The 21,917-nt window shown below is 41.5% G+C and overlaps 1 protein-coding gene across 3 annotated transcripts in view; it reads right to left on the bottom strand.

The window, feature by feature from the left end:
• Positions 1–1,430: 1,430 nt before the first annotated feature.
• The window catches only part of PGM1 (phosphoglucomutase 1), a 62,031-nt gene continuing 41,544 nt past the window's right edge, over positions 1,431–21,917 (bottom strand). For all 3 annotated transcript variants that reach the window (XM_017648462.3, XM_037024345.2, XM_037024343.2), the window contains exons 8-11: positions 9,934–10,069; positions 6,959–7,142; positions 4,436–4,570; positions 1,431–2,085 (exon numbers count right to left, since the gene is read on the bottom strand). In XM_017648462.3, the coding sequence (XP_017503951.2) occupies positions 1,996–2,085; positions 4,436–4,570; positions 6,959–7,142; positions 9,934–10,069 (545 nt within the window). In that variant the 3' untranslated portion in view covers positions 1,431–1,995. The remainder of the gene's footprint in view (positions 2,086–4,435; positions 4,571–6,958; positions 7,143–9,933; positions 10,070–21,917) is intronic.

Here is a 21,917-nt window from a genome sequence, read left to right as displayed (position 1 = left end):
TTCCCTTGGCTAGTCTTACAGGCAGCAGGTGGGCAGTAACTGTGTCACACACTCTTTTCTTCCCATATGCCATCTCACACAGAATGTGGGTAGTACATCCATATTCCCTGGCTGACCCATAGACTCGGGTATCAGGATCCTGGCGGGAGGTAGGGAGGTTAGTAGTGGAGACAACAATGCCAAAACTAACAGCCTCTGGCACCCAACGCACATAGTATGACCCTTCAGTAAGTGAAACACAGGGCATTTGCACATGTTTCTTCAACCATTGGAAGTAGCCAGTAGAAGAGGCAATACAAGGTATCTGTAGGTCCTGCAAGGCTGAGCTGTGCCGGCTGGGGACATGCCGTCACTCTCCAGTGGCATGACTGTGGGCAGTAACTGGACCTCATCTGTGAAATGGGAATATTCAGAGTACCCACCTCACAGTTACTGGGAGCATTTAAAGAGTATACAGAAAGCACTTAGAACAATGCCTGGAACTTAATGTTCAGTAATATAATAATAATGTTCAATACTCATCTTCATCTCATCATTATCAAGGCTCAGTTCTGTTTGCTGGGCTGGACTCCCTTGTTGAATAGCAACATTGGAAATCTCACCTCAGATAAAGACCTGATCACCTGGAGTGGGGATTCCATGCTGGGTGGGCGAGGCTGCCTGTCTGCAATAGTCTGCATGGCAAGGTGACTGTGTGGAAATGCCTTGCAAACCATCAAATGCATTACAAATATTAGTGTTAGTTTTTGTTTCCTTGACACTTTAAAATCTAGGAACAATATTACAAGCACCATCCTAGTCCCCACTTACTTGACAACCTACCATGAACTAGCTGCTGTGCTCACTACTTCTCACAAGTCCACTCACCTAATTTCCTCAACAACACTATAATGTTGGAACTATTTTCATCCACATTTTAGAGAAGACAAGAATGATATTCCAAGGTGCTTAAGGTCTCAAGTGGGTTTCAAACTCGGGTCTGTTGGCTACCAAGGCCTATGCTTGTAAACACTATGTTACACACATGGATTGAATATAAATGTTCTAAGGTGAGTAAGATGCCTATGGGCCCAAGGTATCCAGCCAAATGCTGGTAGCCCTGCTCTTGGCATCACGGTATCTCATCACCACAAGGCACGGGGCAATGCTTCGTTATTTGAGATTGCCTGAAAGTTATCTTTCTTTCCTTCATTCCAAGTTAGCCATGCCAGACTTACTGTATCTACCTCAGATGGCTCCAGGGCTCAGTTGACTCTGCCAAGATTTAAAATTATAGTTCTTGAGTGTAAGGATTTTAAACCTAGCTAGGTGTTTTTTTTTCCAAGCTAGGATTTCAAAACAAAATACAATACCCTCTTAACTCCTCAACTTAAAAATCTTTTTTCTTTCTAAAATCAAAAGAGCATTTTGGAAAAAAAGACATCAAGAAATAGTAGCTTATTTTTCTTTAATACCCCAAATGATTTGTGTGAATGGGACTACATTGCAAAACAAGGCAGAAACCTGACAAGCACGTCTCACTCTGAGAAAAGATCTGATTGGAGAGAAGGCACAAGAAATGGCATTTTGCAGGATTACATGTAAACAGTAAACGGGGGGAAAGTTTCACGAAGGAGAAAGGAATTTGCATTGCCACTTCATTGGCACATCCTGGGGATGAAAAATGGCCTCATTCGCTGATAATCAGCCTCCCTCTTACACTGTTGTATAAACAGAACCTGGCCCTGAAGAGACAAATACTCACACAGCAGCAGGGTGAAAGGAAGGGTCTCCTGTTAACAGAGGCCCCTGGGGCCTTTCCCTTTTTCCCACAGGGCTCCCACAGGCATCAAGGGGCAGTGCCTCACTGATGTGCCATTCATCAACAACTGGTGAGTGGAGATGCTGAAGCCTAAAAAGCCTGAGTGAAATATGCTTGGTTTCCGTCCATGTTCTTCAATCAGATGACTGGGCAGGTCCTGGGGTGGAGGGACGTACCACATCTGGCCTGTCTTCTTAGGTGATAACGGTAGGTGCCGTGCGCCCCGTCCTCTCCTGGAGCTGTGACACCTTCAGGGCAATGGAAACGAGGGGGGCCAACATGACCTGAGGGAGACACAGAGAGAAGAACCTTTCCTATCACTTTCTCTTGACACAGATCCAGCCCCAACGATGCCTCTGAGCTCCAGACTGCACGTCTGCCTGCCTACTCCCAGGTCCCATGGGCTACCCCCACTCTACAAGTCTAAGCGTAAAGACACGTCTTCTCCCTAAAACCTAATTCCAGCATCCCCCACTTCAGTGAATCAACACCACCAACCATCATATAAAGCTAATGAAAAACTAGGGGTTATTCCTGACACCTTCTTCTCCACATTCCCTTGTCCAATCTATGAGCAAGCCCAAGTGGCGATTACTTCCCAAACTCTCTCAGCAGCATCCAGTGCTTTCCCTTTCAGTGCTACGGCTTTTGCTAAACCAGCAGTCTCTTTCCTATCTGTATCAACGAGGCTTCTACTTCTCTTTCTGCACCCTCCACTTCGTTTCCCACACCGTTCCCAAAGAGCATTTTCAGTGTGCAACAACTCAACTCTCCCATCTACCTCTCACTTAAGAGGAAAAAAGAAAACTAATTCTTCTGTTGCCTAAGTAAATAAATGTTTTTTATTATAAAAAAAAATGGAAACTACTTATCTAGTTGAACTTCACATTTTACAGATGAGGAAACTGATCCCCAAAGAGGTGAAGTGATTTGACCAACCGACTCAAGGGCAGAGCCAAGAGTAGTATGTTTCCTATTGCCCACTTTTGCTTTCCCACTCCTAAATCTCTACCAGCCCATTATCCCTGGGTGAAGCTGGAGAACCAACCCCATGTGCTGACCACACCACATGCCACTCTTCCTGGGAGGCCAATGGTCCCAAACATGCTGAGGCTGAGGCCCAGCAGCTCCAGAGTCAGGGAGGCATCTCTGGAATGGTGGCACACTGAGGCTGCAGGCACAGCATGCCCTTCAGTGCCCTCCCACCTCCCTCACCATCCTGCTCCCACTCCTGAGGACTATGGCTCAGAAGAAGCTCATCTCTATTTATTCTTTGTTATCTATTATGAGCCAGGCACCAAGGTGCAAAGAAACACAACTTCCTCCTTTTCCTCTTACTCTGTTACTCTGCGGGTTGACAATGCAGACCCCATTGTGTTTTGTTTTAAGTTTTAGGAACACCTATAACACAACACGGATCTGGTGGTGACTGAAGCTGGAGTCTGGCCACTGGAAAAAATACAAAGGCAAAGCATCCTCTTATCTCCCTCTTTTTGTAATAAAAACAACCGTAAGAGCCACTCTTTCTCAAAAGCTATCCTGTGCGCAGGCCCAGTGTTTAGAATTTTATCCATTGTCTACTTGAATCCCTACAACAGGTCTATGAGGTATTATTCTGCCATTTTACAGACTAGGAAACCAGGGCTCAGAACATCAAAACAATTCACCCGGGGACACACAGCTCCTAAGTGACAGGAACCGAATTTAAAACAAGATCTCTCTAACTCCAAAGCTTATGCCCAAAATCACTACTAGGGGTTTCCAAATGAGGTTCACAGGATTTTAGTCAGGTGTTAGAAGAAAAAAGGCTTTGTGGAAAAAAAGGATGACGAATGCTACTTAAACAGGCATCTTTACTACAAGTTTTCTCAGAGCCTTTACAGCATGTGGCGTCAATCATGAGGATGGGACTAACAGCACATTTCCTAAACCTTTCTGGGCTATGGCACTTGGGTTGGGAGGGTCTGTCAAGACGAGTGTGGAGCCCGCATGTGAGGGAGCTCCCCCCAACACGGAGCTCCACTGCCTCCCTTGGCTCCTCCCCTTGGGGGGCTGTCCTCCGAGTTCTGGTTCCACCCTGGCTCCCAAGGTCCCTCCTCACTCTGATAATACTTCTGGACAGTCTTTAGGGAGCAGAGAACCCAGTAGCAAGCCCGCAGGTTCTTCCATAAGGATGCTTCTTCCTGGGTCATGAAACTGCCACCCGATCCGGAACGGGTTTGTGTGCTCCCAGGGCAGGCAGACGGACCAAACAAAGAGGCAAATGCTCAGTGACAGGCCAGAACACTAGACGAGGGGTTGATTTAAAGATCAGTTATCCTTAATCTGCCACTTACCAGGTGTGTGAATCTATTAACTGTTGCTCAACCTCCTATGCCTCAGTTTCCTTATCTGTAGTAGGGACAAGAATAGAGTCTACCTCATTTGAGAATTAAATGAGAACAGCGCCATTTGGGTGATGGGTTCAGAATGGAACTTGACAAACAAAAAACCCTTAGATGACAAACAGCTGCTATTGTTATGACATACAGACGGCGACATGGGGGAATGGGCCATGATGACACAGGCTCCATGAAGCCACTATCGTTCCCTCCAACAGAAGGAACTAATTAGAGCACAGTGCTTGGGCATTACTTGAGGGTCCTGGTAGATCTTGGTGATGTCCTTCTCATAGCTGTCAATGTACAGTCGGATGGTGGCTCCCGCACTCCCGGTACCACTCAATCGAAAGATGATGCGTGAGCCATCCGCAAAAATGAGCCGCAAGCCCTGGAAAAGACAAGTAGATGTTTCTCCCACATGCTGGAAGGGAGACTGAAGGCTGACAAATTACCAGGGCTCCATTTGAAGATCTGATTTCATCCACACTTGATCAATGGGAGAATTAGATCCTTGATAAACAGGAGCAGTTAAGCCCAGGAGTCTGCAGTGCAGACCTGTCACTGCATCCAGTCAGGGGGCTGGGCCATGGGGGCGGCTTTCCCAGGGTCAGGTGGGCCTACCGTCCCCTCGCCTCCCCACATCCCTGTGATGTATGGACAAACCATTCCAGTGTGAAGCTTAATAGTAAGTAAATTAAATAAATAAGCTGCTAGATGCAGAAATGTGATCCCCAGATCAGGAGGAAACATGGACAGAATGGGCTGAAACAAGAGCAGAAGAGGTTCCAGGTGGATGAGAACTCTCCACAAAACACTGGGAAAGTGCCTCAAAAACAGGACAGCAGGTGGCACGCCCCTGATGGCAGAGGCCAACTATTCCAGGCCTGCCCACAGGACCTGGAGACGATCTCCTGTAGATGCCTGGGACTGAAAGCAGGTCCCTGTTGCTGCAAGGCCAAGCCCAGCGCCCTCTCCTTTCCTTCCCTGGCAGCATGTCTCATCCTCAACTTTCCTCTTGCTTCAAGGGACTTCAGGCTGGGGCCTCTTAGATAGATACCCCATGGGCTGAGGTGAGAAGGCTGGGCAAGAGTTATCTGGTGACCATCAGGCTTCATGAGTCTGTCAATTCTCCCATAGAAAAGAAGAACTTCTCATCAAGCCAAAGAGCAGCCAGAAGGAAAGACACTGCTCATCTATTACTCCTCACCAATGCTCCCGGCCCCTGTGTGTAACTGTGCCACTCAGCACAGCAGAGGGTGTGCGCAGAGCACATCCCCAAGGCAGTTACAGAGGGGAGGAAAAGGCAACTCCCACTCACCATCCCTCACTTTCTATAAACATACCAGGGCTGGTCTCCCACAACCTCAACTTGAAGCTTCTAAATTCTTTTCACTTGATTTCAGATGCTAGATTTACTTCAGAAGGTTTTCCCTCCTACCTGGTCTTCCATTTAAATGTTCAGACTTTCTAATTATAGGACATGGAGGCGCTGACCCCTTCCTCACAGAATGCAGAGAGCAGTGGCCCTGCTCCAGCCCCCACCCTTCCCAGGCACACTCAGCCCCTCCTGCCTCCCGTAGATGCTGGGTGCCCTGCGGAATTGGGCTTACTTTTCTGAAACATCCCTTGTCTCTGAAGGCTGTACTACAAAAACTTCTGCTCCGCTCTGCCATCCCCTGGGCCCACCTCTCCTTTTCTATACCAACCCCCACTCCACCAAGGCCTCCCTTTTCCTAATTATCTCAGACGTCATTTACAATTGTCACATGAGACCCAGTATTGTCACAGACCGGGAAAAGGCACAGGGAAGAAAAGCCACTGTGCTTGCATTTTGAGGGGGAGAGTCCAGGCACTGGGGTCACTGTGGCCATGCTCTATTCTCCAGAGACAGACTTCAAATAATCCCACAGCCCTTCTCCTTCAAAGCCTGTTGGATGCCATGGGAAGGACCAGGCCAAAAATCTGGATCAGCAAAAAGCAGACTGGAGGCCTGTAACAGAATCTTCATCTCCCTCTTTATTACCTGTTTCTAAATTAGTGGCAATGAATCCACTCTGTGACAACAGCAGCACCAGAGGAGAAAGGACTCTGGGTGCTGGGTATTTCTGAGAAGTCTGAAAAAGGGCTGGCCCAGGCCACAGCCTTGGGTGTCCGACACCCAGTGAGGGGAATGCTAACAGCTCTGCTTCTACCCATACACGGTCCAGGTTCTCCGCTGGGATGTCTTGCTATACCTACTGTGTTAGCACTGGCTGCATGCCACGGGCTGCAGATCGTAACAGCTAACATTTCTAAGTCTGTGAGTGGCCTACCTATTTTTTCCTCCTTTTCAGAAATTAGAACATATCAGAGAAATGCCCGTGATAATGTTACTTGCATGCTGGCGTTCTGCTATAATTTCTTGAGTGAATAGAGGAAGGGTATTTGACATCTAAGGCAGAATTCTTCATGTTTTTTAGATTTGGGGCTCCTTTCTGCACACACACTCAATGTAACATCTTGCAGAGAATTCTGGACGCTTTCCAAATCCCTCTGGAATCTAAGCATCCCAGGATGAGGGTGCAGGGAGTGCACAGAATCAGAGCAAAACCCATTTTCCCCAGAGCACATGTGCAAGTCTTATGTAACTCGGCCAACAGCCAGCTGAGAACAGCTACCCTAGGAAAACAGCACGGCAAAGGAGAAATGATCAAGTGGCCTTTTTCTTTCTTATCTCGAGATTTCAAAGATGAAGCTCTGAGGCCTCTCTCCCAAGTACACATAAATCTGTTCCTACCTGATTTCTCGAAATGCTTCCGTCCACTGGATCACTGTACTCAAAGTTATCAACTTTCTCCACGGTGTAAACTTTGTCACCCACAGAAAACTGTTTCCCCACAAAAGAGCGATCAGATATCAGGGCCTCCAGGTCCTTCATCATTTTGTTGGCACCCTCGGCTTCCACCTCCTCATAATCGTACCTGGAAGATGTCACGAAGTTGAGGCCCATGCGTGACTTCAGATCACACCAAGGTCAGCACTTTCTCCACCATTTGTTTGGCCCTCCCCTGAAACCTGCTAGCTTCAGAGGAAGCTGGCAATGAGGTGAGCTTGTCAGCCTCCGAGGTGGGAGCAGGAAGGGTTTGGAGGATTTCAGGGACAGAGCTTCTGAATAAACAGACAACTCCATTTTGGCTTTTGTACAGAATAAACCTCTTAGAAGCTTCAAAAGCTTTTGAGAGACACCTTCTACCATTTAATCAGCACATCCTGAGAAGGTAGAATTAAACGCAATGCTATCTCTAGAGAAGCCAGCATGAAGGAGCACTCAACTCAGCTTCTTCTCTCGCAAACTCCTAGAGCTTCTCTGAGGTAAATGCTGATGCTGCTCCCAGTCTGGGACCTGCCTGAGGCTGCTGAGATTTTGGCAATGGAGAGTCCCAGTCTCCACAGGAGTTTCCTAATGTAAGGCCAAGTTTTTATGGGCCAGACAAAGGAGCCAAACCCTTTACATCAGAAACCCCTTCCTCCTTTTACTGGGAGTGGATTCTTGCCCAAAGAGCTTTCGGTTCACCTTGAAGAGACCTGATGTGGATGCAAAAGGGTCAAAAAGCAAAAAAAAAAAAAAAAAAAAGTGCATTACAAAAGAAATTATTTGTTATTTTTACTCCAGTAATTGTTCTTCACTTCTTTCTTATAAGGTTAAAGAAAACCACTTTTCCAGGTGGTTTTTCTTGACCTAGGGGCACACACCTTCATGAGAGAGTTAGCTCAAGATAGCATAGTCTATATTTATTTGCAATAGTGGAACAAATATGATATGTGCAAGATGATACCTCTGAGACATGAGAAATACCGGGGAATTAAGGCCAACCTATTCTTCCTCCAAGATTCTATGAATCAAGGACAACAGTCCCCTTAATCCTGAAGTCAGCTTGGTCCCCCAATTAAAATTATAAACAGCAAGAAATTACAACCAGGTGTTTGTGGTTTACATCTGTGACCTTTGGTGTTCAAGGGAAATGTTCTATAAATCCTAAGCACAGAGGGGTATGATGGAGAGGATCTGGGCTTTGGAATTACACAGAACAAGCTGTGAGTCCAGCCTCTGTAGGCCACTAGCTGTGCATCTGTGGGCAAGTTGCTGCATCTCTCTGAATCTCAGTTGCCTCATCAATAACTGTGTTGAGGCCAATGTGAAACAATGCATGCTAAAGTGTTCATCACTGTTGTTAAATAAATGGAGGATAGAATGGAATCTTCACCAACCACGAATGCAGGTTCTAAGGACTTTTATTTATAATACTTCGTAGGCAGTCATTTGAATTTAGTAGAAATACATTAAAATAGTTTTTTCATGGAGACTTAACTGATTTAAGAGTGACCCTTTCTCTGAACAAACCTTCCTAACCTTATTCCACTCTGGCTATCACTCACTTGTTAACTCATTTATCTATTCAAAGCATAATTATGCAGTATCACTATAAGTTAGGTGTTTGGTGATACTACAGGGCACAAAAACAGACATGGTCCTGCCTTTGTGATACTCTAGGCTCTAGAGAATTCATGACTGCTGTTCTGAATACCTAGGTTTTTCTGGTTTTTAGGAAGGAGAGCTTCTGGCCTTGCTTCCCAAGGATACTATGCAGCACCACATCTCAGTTATTACTTATACCTCCCTCAAAAGAGTAACCTGAAGGAGGAAGACAGCAATGACCTTGTCCAAAGTGGTAAGAGGATTATGATGAAGGAGACCTAGCTGTTTAAAGCTGAACTCTTTCTTGACCATCCAGAGACCATGGACTATTAAATCTGCAATATATTTTTTAAATTCTCTGGTCTAACTCATCTATTTTATAGAAAAGGCAACTGATGTCCAAAGAAATTATATCTATATATTTCTTATAGAAACAATTTATCTAATACCCTTTTCTCATGTTACCTTTCCATAATTAGAATAATGTGGTCCAGAAAAATTCTGCTAGATTTTTATACTTAGTGGGGAAAAGGCAAATTGGAATTAGTAATAAGCACTCTTGGAAAAAAAATATTGAAGGTTCTTAAAAATAAAAGTATGCATGGTAAAGGAGAATTACTAAGTATTCTAAGTATTACAGAACTACTAAGTATTTTGTTTATTGTTACATCCCCACTGCCTGGCAGAAAGTAGGTACATAGTCAATATTTATTGAATCAATGAATGAAGTATTGACAGGTACACAGTCTTTGGGGACCTATTTTAATGAGTCAAAAAAAGTTAATTTAGATTACATAATTATTTTCATAATATCAGAAAAAAATTTACATACTTTCAGTGCCCCAGAGTTTATAAAACACTTTCAGGCTAACATTTCATTTAATCCACTTAATAGCCAGACTATTATTTCCATTTCCACAAATGAGAAAACTGAGTACAGGGGTTAAATGACCTGCCAATCTACTAAGGGGCAGAAATAAAATTCTAATGCATTCTTCTGAATCCAAATCCAATGCTATTATCATATCTACTTGCTAGGCACATTTAAAAGACTTACAAAACATTTACTGTCTTAAATATGTTGACTACATTGTTTAAGCCTCATTCTTTATGGCTAATATGAAAGTTGACTTCATCTCAACCCTGACTAAATTATTTTAGAAATCCCCAATCGGTAGAGGCTGCATGAACTGGGTTCTATGATCACTTAAGACAGTGAGGAAATTATATGCATGAGAATTCCCTCTGCCCACCTCCCCATCCTATCTCCATGCCCCAGCCAGGCTGTCACTTACCTGGTGAAAAAATTCCGGCCATATTTTTGCCAGTGATCTTTGAGAATGTCCTCCACACTCTGTCTGCGGGTGGCGAGAATGGAGAGCCAAGCGAGGACTGCCCAGAGTCCATCCTTCTCACGGATATGGTCAGAACCTGGTCAGGTGACAGCAAGCAGCTATGAGAAACCCGGTTTCTCCAAAATACTTGAAAATAAACTCATACACACCCAACCAAAACATCGTAAAACTTTACTGAGGAACTTGAATACATAGAAGGACCCACATAATGAATAAAGTATCCTTGGGAATAAAGCAGCATAATATGGAAAAGCAGTTGATGCTTCCCAATGTAATTTAAAAATTTAAGCAAATGCCAATAAAAATGTCAGTGGAATAACTTGGTGGAACTTGATATACCAATTATAAAGTATGAATGTTTGCAGGAAAAAAATATTAACAAAAAGCAGACAAACATAACTATTACAAATTTTCAAAATTAAAGTAGTCTGGTAGTTTAATAAAACAAAAGAGCACCTAGAAAGAGACCCAATCACATATGAGACTTGAATATATGATAAAGGTATCATCATTTCAAGGCTGTAGGAAAAGAAAGGGTTACTTTTTAAATAGTATTTGGATAATTAGCTAAACAGCTGGGGAAAATAATCAGTTTTTGTTCTCTATATAGCACCTACCAAAAGTAACTTCAGATGGATTATACACTCAAATGTAAAAATTTAAACTCTTTAAATACTAGAAAATACATACAAATTTTTTAAATCTTGAAGATAGCAAATACATGTAAATTTAGATTTCATAAAGAAAAAATACTATGTATATTGATTTAAAAATTAGATTTCTATCAGCAAAACTACTATAGATAAAATTAAAAGGTCATTGGCAATCTTTAAAACAAATCTGCAATATAAAGATGTTTAACGCACTCATTATAGAAAAAAAAAACCTGATATATTAATAAGAAAAAAGCAAAACCTCAATAGAAAAACAGGCCAAGGATATAAATAAGCATTCACCAAAGAATAAATACGGACACCTGATTAACATAATAAAGAGCTAGCATTAGACAAATTAAAGTAAAACCACAATAAGAAACTGCCACTTGCTTGACAAATGGCCACAGATTGAAAAATGGTAACACATAGTATCAGGGGAGGTATAAGGGAAATGAGATTCCAACATGCTGCTACCAGGATAGGTACAATCGTTCTGGAGAGCAATTTAGAAAAAACATTAAAAATAGACTTGCTTGAGGATCCAGAAACTCCAACTCTAGAACATATTTCTTTAACCAATAGATAGTTAAATAAACTATGGCACATCTGTCATCTGCTAAGGTCCTTGCTAAAATCTTTACCAAAAATAGCAAATTGGCTCCTTTGGATGTGCTTATATGCATGGAGATCCTTTTTCAAGAGACTGATATGGAACACAACTCTCATTTTTTACCTTAACTTTCTTATTCTAAATAAAACAAAACAAAACAGGTGCTATCCAGTGCTACTTTCTGATTTCCAAATGGTACTCAATATAATCCCTCTCTAATAGTGCTCTGCATATTATCATGCCTTGAGTTCTTTACATGCCTGTCTGCCCTTCTTGACTTCTGACTGGGTTTTACTCTTCTTAGAACTGTCAACAGAATCTATAATGCTGGCTATTTAATAGGCATGAGGTAAGTTTGTTTCCTTTCCCTCTTCATTCTTTTAGACCCAGCTCAAATGTCCTCTCCTATCTGAGACTATCTGAGACTAGCTCTCAGCTTCTCTAGGCAGCTATGAGCTAGGTTCTTTCTTCTCCTATAGTAACCTGCTCAAAAAAAAAAAGGTGCAATACCATGCTCCTTGAGCCTCAGTCTTCTATTTGTAAGCCTTTCAACTTACTAACCATGTATTTCTTGGAGGCATGTCTTACTTCCCCTTGTAACTAAGTATGGGGATGCACAGTACATGGAATAAGGAAAATAATTAATTGTGAGGGAGTGCATGAATGAATTAATCAGTTAATAGATTCCAATATTTTCTATTTCTCTTTTTAGTTCATAAAAACACAATTCTTTTTCAAAATATTTTTCTCTTCAATAAGATACTGCTCTTAGAAAAAACAGTTCTCAGAACCTGGACACTGGCAAAATGAGATACTTGGCAATACTTTTAGCACTTTATGAAACACGTTTTGGAAATGTTTACCAAATTTTACTATCTATGGGTTTTTATTTGCCTTTACCACTATTTCAAGGAACAGAAAGTTAGCTCTCTGGCTCTTACAGCTTTTGCAAATGGTATGTTTTGGCAATCGTTCATCCCGAGCAGCAAGATTCTGGCAGCTTCCCCAGTATATTGAGAATTCATGGCAAAAGTATATAGCTTGGACTTATTTGTCTGTGTTCCCCTGGGTTTGGTTTTTTTTTTTTTCTCCTTTCCTTTTTCTTTTCTTTTCCTTTTTGTTTCTTTTTTTCAAGGCTAGAACTGAAAGCATAGGGGGCAGTGATCCTTTGTCCTTTTTTTGCTACAAGTAAAGAATTTGTTTTTTTCTCAAGTGGAAATAAAAATAAAATCTAAAATCTTACCCAACTCTGACCAAGTTACTTGGAAATAACTAGATCAAACACCTAATAATGTAAACAAAATATATTCTATTTCATTTGCACAATCCCTAGTCTCTTTGGAAATTCTGATTAATCTCACTAATCACCCTGGATATATCAAAACTCTAAGAAGGAGACTTAACAACATGCACCTAAATAATCAATGAATCAATGACCAAATTAAAACGGAGATCAAGCAATATATGGAGATAAATGAAAACAACAGCACAATGCCCCAACTTCTGTGGGATGCAGCAAAGGCAGCAAGGAGGAAAGTATATAGCAATCCAGGCCTATTTAAAGAAGGAAGAACAATCCCAAATGAATAGTCTAAAGTAACAATTATTGAAACTGGAAACAGAAGAACAAATGAGGCCCAAAGTCAGCAGAAGGAGGGACATAATAATGATCAGAGAAGAAATAGATAAAACTGAGAAGAATAAAACAATAGGAAAAAAATTAATGAAACCAGGAGCTGGTTCTTTGAGAAAAAAAACAAAATAGATAAACCCCTATCCAGACTTATTAAGAGAAAAAGAGAATCTACACACATCAACAGAATCAGAAATGAGAAAGGAAAAATAAACATGGACACCACAGAAATATAAAGAATTATTAGAGAATGCTATGAAAATCTATATGCTAACAAACTGGATAAACTAGAAGAAATGGACAACTTTCTAGAAAAATACAACCTTCCAAGGATGACTCAGAAAGAAAGAGAAAATCTGAACAGACCAATTACCAGCAACAAAATTAAATTGGTAATCAAAAAACTACCCAAGAACAAAACCCCCGGGCTTTGTTCTTGAAAAACTGAGTTTTATCAAACATTTAGAGAAGACATAATACCCATCATCCTTAAAGTTTTCCAAAGAGTAGAAGAAGAGGGAATACTTCCAAACTCATTCTATGAGGCCAGCATCACTCTAATACCAAAACCAGGCAAATATGCCACAAAAAAGAAAACTACAGACCAATATCCCTGATAAACATAGATGAAAAAATATTCAACAAAATATTAGGAAACTGAATTCAAAAACACATCAGAGGATCATACACCATGATCAAGTGGGATTCATCTCAGGGATGCAAGGATGGTACAACATTTGAAAACCCATCAACATCATCCACCACATCAACAAAAAGAAGGACAAAAACCACATGATCATCTCCATAGATGCTGAAAAAGCATTCAACAAAATTCAATATCCATTCATGATAAAAACTCTCAACAAAATGGGTATAGAGGGCAAGTACCTCCACATAATAAAGGCCATATATGATAAACCCACAGCCAACATCATACTTAATAGCAAGAAGCTAAACACTTTTCCTTTAAGATCGGGAACAAGAAAAGGATGCCCACTTTCAGTGCTTTTATTCAACATAGAACCGGAGGTCCTAGCCATGGCAATCAGACAAAACAAAGAAATAAAAGGCATCCAGATTTGTAAGGAAGAAGCCAAACTGTCACTGTTTGCAGATGACATGATATTGTACATAAAAAACCCTAAAGAATCCACTCCAAAACTACTAGAACTAATAACTTAATTCAGCAAAATTGCAGGATACAAAATTAATACACAGAAATCTGTTGCATTCCTATACACTAACGATGAACTAGCAGAAAGGGAAATCAGGAAAACAATTCCATTCACAATTGCATCAAAAAGAATAAAATACCTAGGAATAAACCTAACCAAGGAAGTGAAAGACCTTTACCCTGTAAACTACAAGACACTCTCGAGAGAATTTAAAGAGGACACTAATAAATGGAAATTCATCCTTTGCTCTTGGGTAGGAACAATTAATATTGTCAAAATGGCCATCCTGCCTAAAGCAAGCTACAGATTCAATGCAATCCCTATCAAAATACCAACAGCATTCTTCAACGAAGTGGAACAAATAGTTCTAATATTTGTATGGAACCACAAAAGACCCTGAATAACCAAAGCAATCCTGAGAAGGATCTCGCTTCCCAACTTCAAGCTCTACTACAAAGCCACAGTAATCAAGACAATTGGGTACTGGCACAAGAACAGAACCATAGACCAGTGGAATAGAATAGAGAGCCCAAATATAAACCCAAGCATATATGGTCAATTAATAGATGATAAAGGAGCCATGGATATACAATGGGGAAATGATAGCCTCTTCAACAGTGGTGTTGGCAAAACTGGACAGCTACATGTAAGAGAATGAGACTGGAATATTGTCTAACCCCATACACAAAAGTAAACTCAAAATGGATCAAAGACCTGAATGTAAGTCATGAAACCATAAAACTCTTAGAAAAAAACACAGGCAAAAATCTCTTAGACATAAACATGAGCAAGTTCTTCATGAACATATCTCCCCAGGCAAGGGAAACAAAAGCAAAAATGAACAAGTGGGACTATATCAAACTAAGAAGCTTCTGTACAGCAAAGGACATCATCAGTAGAACAAAAAGACATCCTACAGTATGGGAGAATATATTCATAAATGACATAAGTAATAAGGGGTTGACATCCAAAATATATAGAGAGCTCACACACCTCAACAAACAAAAAGCAAATAAGCCAATTAAAAAATGGGCAGAGGAGCTGAACAGACACTTCTCCAAAGAAGAAATTCAGATGGCCAACAGGCACATGAAAAGATGCTCCACATTGCTAATCATCAGAGAAATGCAAATTAAAACCACAATGAGATATCACCTCACACCAGTTAGGATGGCCAACATCCAGAAGACAAACAACAAATGTTGGTGAGGTTGTGGAGATAGGGGAACCCTCCTACACTGCTGGTGGGAATGTAAATTAGTTCAACTATTGTGGAAAGCAGTATGGAGGTTCCTCAAAAAACTCAAAATAGAAATACCATTTAACCCAGGAATTCCACTCATAGGAATTTACCCTAAGAATGCAGGAGCCCAGTTTGAAAAAGACATATGCACCCCTATATTTAACACAGCACTATTTACAATAGCCAAGAAATGGAAGCAACCTAAGTGTCCATCAGTAGATGAAAGGATAAAGAAGATGTGGCACATATACACAATGGAATATTATTCAGCCATAAGAAGAAAACAAATCCTACCATTTGCAACAACATGGATGGAGCTAGAGGGTATTATGCTCAGTGAAATAAGCCAGGCAGAGAAAGACAAGTACCAAATGATTTTACTCATCTGTGGAGTATAAGAACAAAGAAAAAAACTGAAGGAGCAAAACTGCAGCAGACTCACAGGACCCAAGAATTGACTAACAGTTACCAAAGGGAAAGGGACTGGGGAGGATGGGTGGGAAGGGAGGGATAAGGGGGGGAGAACAAAGAAAGGGGACATTACGATTAGCATGTATAATGCAGGGGGGGCACGGGGAGGGCTGTTCAACACAGAGAAGACAAGTAGTGACTCTACAACATCTTACTACACTGATGGACAGTGACTGTAATGGGGTATGTGGTGGGGACTTGATAAAGGAGGGTGTCTAGTAACCATAATGTTGCTCATGTAATTGTACATTAATGATACCAAAATTTAAAAAATGAAAAAAATGAAAAACTCTAAGTAACTCTAATACTCCAAAGTCTGGGTAAATTTCATTTTCTTAGGGTTCTGATCAATGATGACAGTTATTAGTGAAAAAAAAAAACAATCGTGTGTTATGTGTGTCTAAAACTATTGTTGTTTCTGCAGTGTGGTTCAACTGAAATGCTTTATACTTAAGAATCAGAAAGTCTGAATCTGAAACTGTTACTTATAAGCTGTTTGAATTTGAACAAGTCACTTAACTTTTCTGTCTCAGTTTCTTTAACTGTAAAATGGGGATACTGCCACCTTCTTCACACAATTATAAGACTTTACTGTGATATGGAATGGGACTACTTCATTAACTGTTAAGTACTATGTGACTGCAAGATACATCGTGAATAAGGGAAAAAAAAAACCTTTTAGGGAAAATCAATGCTGTACATACTGGGGAAGAAAACATTTTAGGGAAAATTAATGCTGTACATATTGGGGAAGAAAATGGAATATTAACTCAATATGCTTTTTTCTCTACGCAGTGGGATTACAGTGTTCTTCTCTTGTTTCTTATCTAATGTTCCCATTATGAATGTGAATTACTGGTATCATTTTTCTTAATTAAAAGAAGCCACATTCATTTAACACTAAATTTAAAAACAGTAAAAGAAGTCATATCCACTCAACACTGATCAAAGGCACAATCAGCAAGCACCTAGTCCTAGCTGACATCACAGCAGGGGCAGATTCTGCATTGGGTCTCTTCATACTTAGTCCAGTTCAGAGACCAACTGATTGCATGGGAATTCTGCCCTTTCAGCATCTTCAAACACCTGTCACTTTACTTTAGCTTAATCAGCACCTTGTGATAAGTATAACCTCAGCTCAATCAGGGCACACAGTGGGTCTTAGCCAAGAAAAATGTCAACTCTTGCTGAGGGAGCCAAGAACTAACAGTTTAGGGATTAGATTGCATTTGCCAGTATGGGCTTCTTAGGAGTACCCAGACTCCTGCCCCTGGCAGGCAAGAGGCCTGTGGAGGGGAGGGAAGTGGCAGTTGAAAAAAGGCTACATGGAGTTCTCTAAAAACACCAGCATCTGTCCACACATCTTTGACTTTCTTTCTCTTTCCATGCCCATTTCTACCTCTCCTTCACTCTCCTAAACATGCTGTTCTCTCTGCCTGGAACTTTCCACTACACATATACATGCCAGCCTGGCTGACATCTGAAATGGCATTCAACTTCACCCTTATCCAGGATAGCTTCTTTGTTGCCCTAGGTTCTATCATACCCTGTCTGTTCTCACCCTGCCCCATAGTATGAGCTGTATCCCTAGCGAGTGCCAGGCGTCAGTCCACTCTCAATAAGGGTTTGGCCAAAGAATGATCAGAGCCCACCTGACTGGCAGGGAGATCCAGCAGATCTGCTCTGTCCACTGTCCTGTCCTCACTGCCTTCCAGTCCACAGATGGCTTTACTCTGAAAGGTCAGATAAACTTCTCAGGAAGCCTTTTCTAGATCAGTCCAGACTTCAGAGGGTTCTCCTTCAGCAACCCCCAGACCTTCCAACTAATTTAGCAATTTACCCGGCACTACTATGTGACTACCCCTGAAACTCTGTTTCTGTTGGAGGAAGGCAGTAAGTGCCTGGTGGGCAGGAACTATATCTTAACCCAATCTCATTTTATGCTCAACAAATATAGATCAGTGCCTACCATGTTCCAAGTATGTGAGAAATACCAAGATAAGTAAGACATGTTACCTACCCTCACAGGTGAGCACAGATACACAGGTGAGGGAGGCACACATGCAGATAATAGTTTAACTGAGTTAGCTCTAATTAGGGTATCAGCCCAATTCTACTGGGGTATTCCGATGGAAAATCTCCAGAGATGAAATGTTCTAACCTTTCTGTGTAGGATTTGCCTACAGGAAAATGTATCTTGAGCAATGCAAATTAGAGTGGGCAGAAACCAGACTGAAAATCAAATCCCTTACACCACAGAACCAAGTTTGGTACCATGAATATAAAGCCTCCAGAGCTGCCATACTTCACCTTCTATCACTTTGTACACTTGTAATTACCTGGCCCAAGTCTGGCTTTCTCCCACAAATGTGGACTCCACAGAGCCCTGCACAAGGAGGTTATGCTCACCATTGTGTCCACAGGGCCTAAGTCAGTATCTGGGTTACAGTTAAAGTTCAATAAACATCTGAGGAATGAGTTGATAAAAAGTAGTACAACCATGAAGGGCTTTTCATGAGAAATGAAAATTAAAAGAAATCTGCAATGCATTTATGCTGTACTTCTACAACTTATCACTCCTGTATGATGCATCTTCACTAGAACCTTTTACAGATGGGACAGGGAAGAAATATTGCTGACCACTATACCTGACCAGATCATACTTCACTGGCATATTGCCATTTGATACCACGTTCATCTTCAACCTGGTTTCCTTTACCTCTTTCCCCCAAGATCCTCAATTTTCTTGAGGAACAGTTTCAAAAGCAGTGACATGCTATTCTATTCAGTGGCTTCACTTTCTATTTCCTTCCAATTTTCCAACAGGTGCAAGGTGGGACAGAACTGACCTTTAGCCTCGGCCACTGTGTACAAACATATACATCAGCATCCACAGTTGGGGGAAAAAATGTTGCACCACGTGATCATCCAAAAATAACAGGTTCATCCCATCCAGTTCTGGTGCCCTCTTTGAGTCCTGACGAAAACATCCTCATCACTGGTGTTTGTAATGCTGGTGTCAGGAAGCATCCGAGCCTCTGTGGCTGTGATAATCATGTGAGGACAGCTGCTGTTTCTCTACTATGAACAGAATAATGTGTACCTGGTAACATTAGTAATATTATGGCTTACGCTTTCAAATGCTAGTGGTTTGTTCTGTTTGGTAAGCCAGCTCTTCTGAGGTCTGACTTCTTTGAATCTGTTTGCAAGTACACTTGTTTTCTTTCTAAAAGCTCATTTTTTTCTCACAAAGACCTTAGGTGCCCAGTTCTGGACTGTAGAGTGGGAGTGGTATTGAGCCTACACAAGAATCCTAGACCACTGCAAGAGGTGAGGTGGGGATTCTCCAATGAGGTGGGTATTTAAGCAAAAGAGCATTGACTGCTCACTTAATTCCAGCAATACATAGTAAATTACATCAGATGACTTGTAAAGTCCTTTCCCTACCAACACCTGGATTCTGTTTGTCTAAATGGAGGGTGCCAGATTAGAGTGTTCTCTCATTCATTCAGCAAATGTTTGCTGAGCACCTCTTCTAGGCTGGGCTTTATAGGAAGCTCTGAAAATATGATTGAGAATATCTACCAGGCAGATGGATGTGACTCCTCTCCTTACAGAACTTACAGTTTAGTGGATCCAACAGACATGAATCAATTAATTATAAATAATGGTAAAATTCCAGCTGCCATAGGTGCAACAGAGGTGTGTGGTGCCATGAGAGAGAATAATAAGGGGATCTGACCCACTCTGGAGAGAATTTCCTGAGAAATTCTCTCTGCTGTCCTAGAAATAAATGACCCCATATGCAACCAAGCTATAGAATTCAAATATTTCAAAGCTCATAGAAATGCTAATGTCCACCCTGAGAAACTGTATAGGAACCTCTGGAAGCATTTGCCAGCAAGGGAAGCAGTGGGTGGAAATTAACTCCTCTATAAATAAGGAGACCCAAAGTTCTGTTAAAGAAGTTCAGCTGCTCTCATTCCCAGCGGTGAAGCCCCATGGCTAAGCAGCCTGATTTTTTAAATGTTTATCTCAGAAATATTACAAAACAATTCCCTTTTTTCAAAGAGAGAGAAAGCATTTGTGGGTTATTCTTGTAATACATTCTCTCTTTGGATAAAAAAAGGTATCAAAGGGAAGATAAAACCATGGTTGGCACTTAGTATTTGTTGAATAAACAAACATGAACAAACTTTAACAAGGAATAATTTAAAGTCTAATACTTGGATTCAAAGAAATCAATTCCACAGATGTAACATGGGAAACTTTTCTTGGCAAATGCTCCCAAGTATTAAAAACTTAAGGCAGTTTAGTTATCTACATCACATGGGCCAAACAAGCATTATGAAACGTCCTAAAAGCTAACATAAATGAAAGATGTATCAAGAAAAGCACAGGGCCCGGTTCCCTGGAAATAACCATCTCACTCCACTCTTTACTTGCCAGTTAGGTTAACCCTGGAGGACTTAGGCTCAGTTATGGACCTGATCTACGAGGGGCACTGGTGAACTGGAGAGCATCTTGAAGCTGGTGCTGGTGGTGAGGAACGACTGGGGAACTAAGGATGAGCAGCCCAGAAAAGGAGGACCTGAAAGCTGCCCTCCAGCCTGTGAAGGCCTGTCTAGTTAAGAGGAACAGCTTGTGCTATCCTGTCTTCAGGCCTGTTCCTGAACGGTCGGCACCTGTGACTCCTGCTTGGCTCCAGGGCTTGGACCCACCTTTCCCAGGGCATTTCCATGGGCCTGGGGCCAGATGTTACTAGATGTACCAAGAAAAAAGGCATATGCTGCTAACTACATTTTAGGTAAAACTGTACAAACAGGCTTCTTCACTGTAGAATGCTTTGGAATCTTCAGATGCTAACATCACTGTGAATAACCAAGACAGAGAGGGGTATTCCAGTTTCCCAGATTTCAATGAACTCAGAAGTCCCTCATGGAACTAGTACCCTTCCACATACCCAAATACCCTGGGGAACCTTGTCTAGGTTTTTCTCTTTTCATGAGACTCAGCACTGATAGAGGCACATGGGGTCAGGAAACCAAAGGTTAAGACGTGGTGCCTGCCTCCAAAGACAGCTTCATCCATAAAGAAGAATGACTGACAACAAGCCTGCCCTGGATAACACTGCAGGGAATTTATGCAGACCACCTCACAGGTTCACTGGGCATTCATCTAGTACCCCAGGAAGTAACATGGCAGGTACCATCCATATTTTAGGTAGGAAAGGACTAGCAGTGGCTTTGTATTCTCTGATCAAAACCCTAGAACCCTGGGAATCATCGCACCTTCTCTGTGGACACTGTTCAATCCCAGGACTCATCCATCTTCCTTGACACCCTACAATGCTATCAAGTCAATTCATGGCCATGGAACTGCCACTCTCCCTCGGCTATTAAATGCTTAGAACTTTGTAAACAGGTGTTGCAAATTTACCAACTCATCCTACCCACCCTATCCCAGGCAGGACTTTTGGAAAAGAAATAAAATCAGCATTCTATTCTATTTAACCTAGCATGCATTGCAACTCAATTGCAAGGCTGACAGAATGCTAGATTTTGATTTCATTTCTTTGCCAAAGGATGGAATTAGAATACTGAAGAACCAAGAACACTGGTCCTTTTACTTCAAAAATATTGGGTAGAGAGACTAGGAGCAGCCCCTGAAAAACCTTGCAACCTGCTTGGAGACCAACACATGGAAGAGGGCCACTTGCCTGAATGGATATTTAGAGAAGAGATTGACATGGGTAGGATAGCATAGTAGAGAAGGTCATGGGGGTGGGAATTCAGTATTTCAGGCAGAAAGGAGGAGGGAGAGCACAGAAAGTGGGGCATAAGAGTCGTGGGACACCCCCAAAGCATGCCATTTTCCACTCTGCTATCGTATCACCCCTTACACAGACATGGACAACGATGTACTTCTAATTTCTTGATCACTAAGATGCTAATTTTAGTTACATCCTAATAGTCTCCTTTCATTTAAACTTAATAAATCATAACTTGTTGCTGCAGAAAACTCAAGCCTATTAAAGAGAAACATTTAATGTTCTGCTGAAACCTCCTCTTAAATAAAAACGAAAAACTGACTCATGCCACCATATTTCTTCCCAGAAATGAAAACATTTATAAAG

The sequence above is a fragment of the Manis javanica genome, chromosome 4 (genome assembly GCF_040802235.1).
Source record: "Manis javanica isolate MJ-LG chromosome 4, MJ_LKY, whole genome shotgun sequence".
Lineage (NCBI taxonomy): Eukaryota > Metazoa > Chordata > Mammalia > Pholidota > Manidae > Manis > Manis javanica.
The sequence above is the reverse complement of the archived record's forward strand: the minus strand, read 5'-3'. Positions and strand labels throughout refer to the sequence as shown.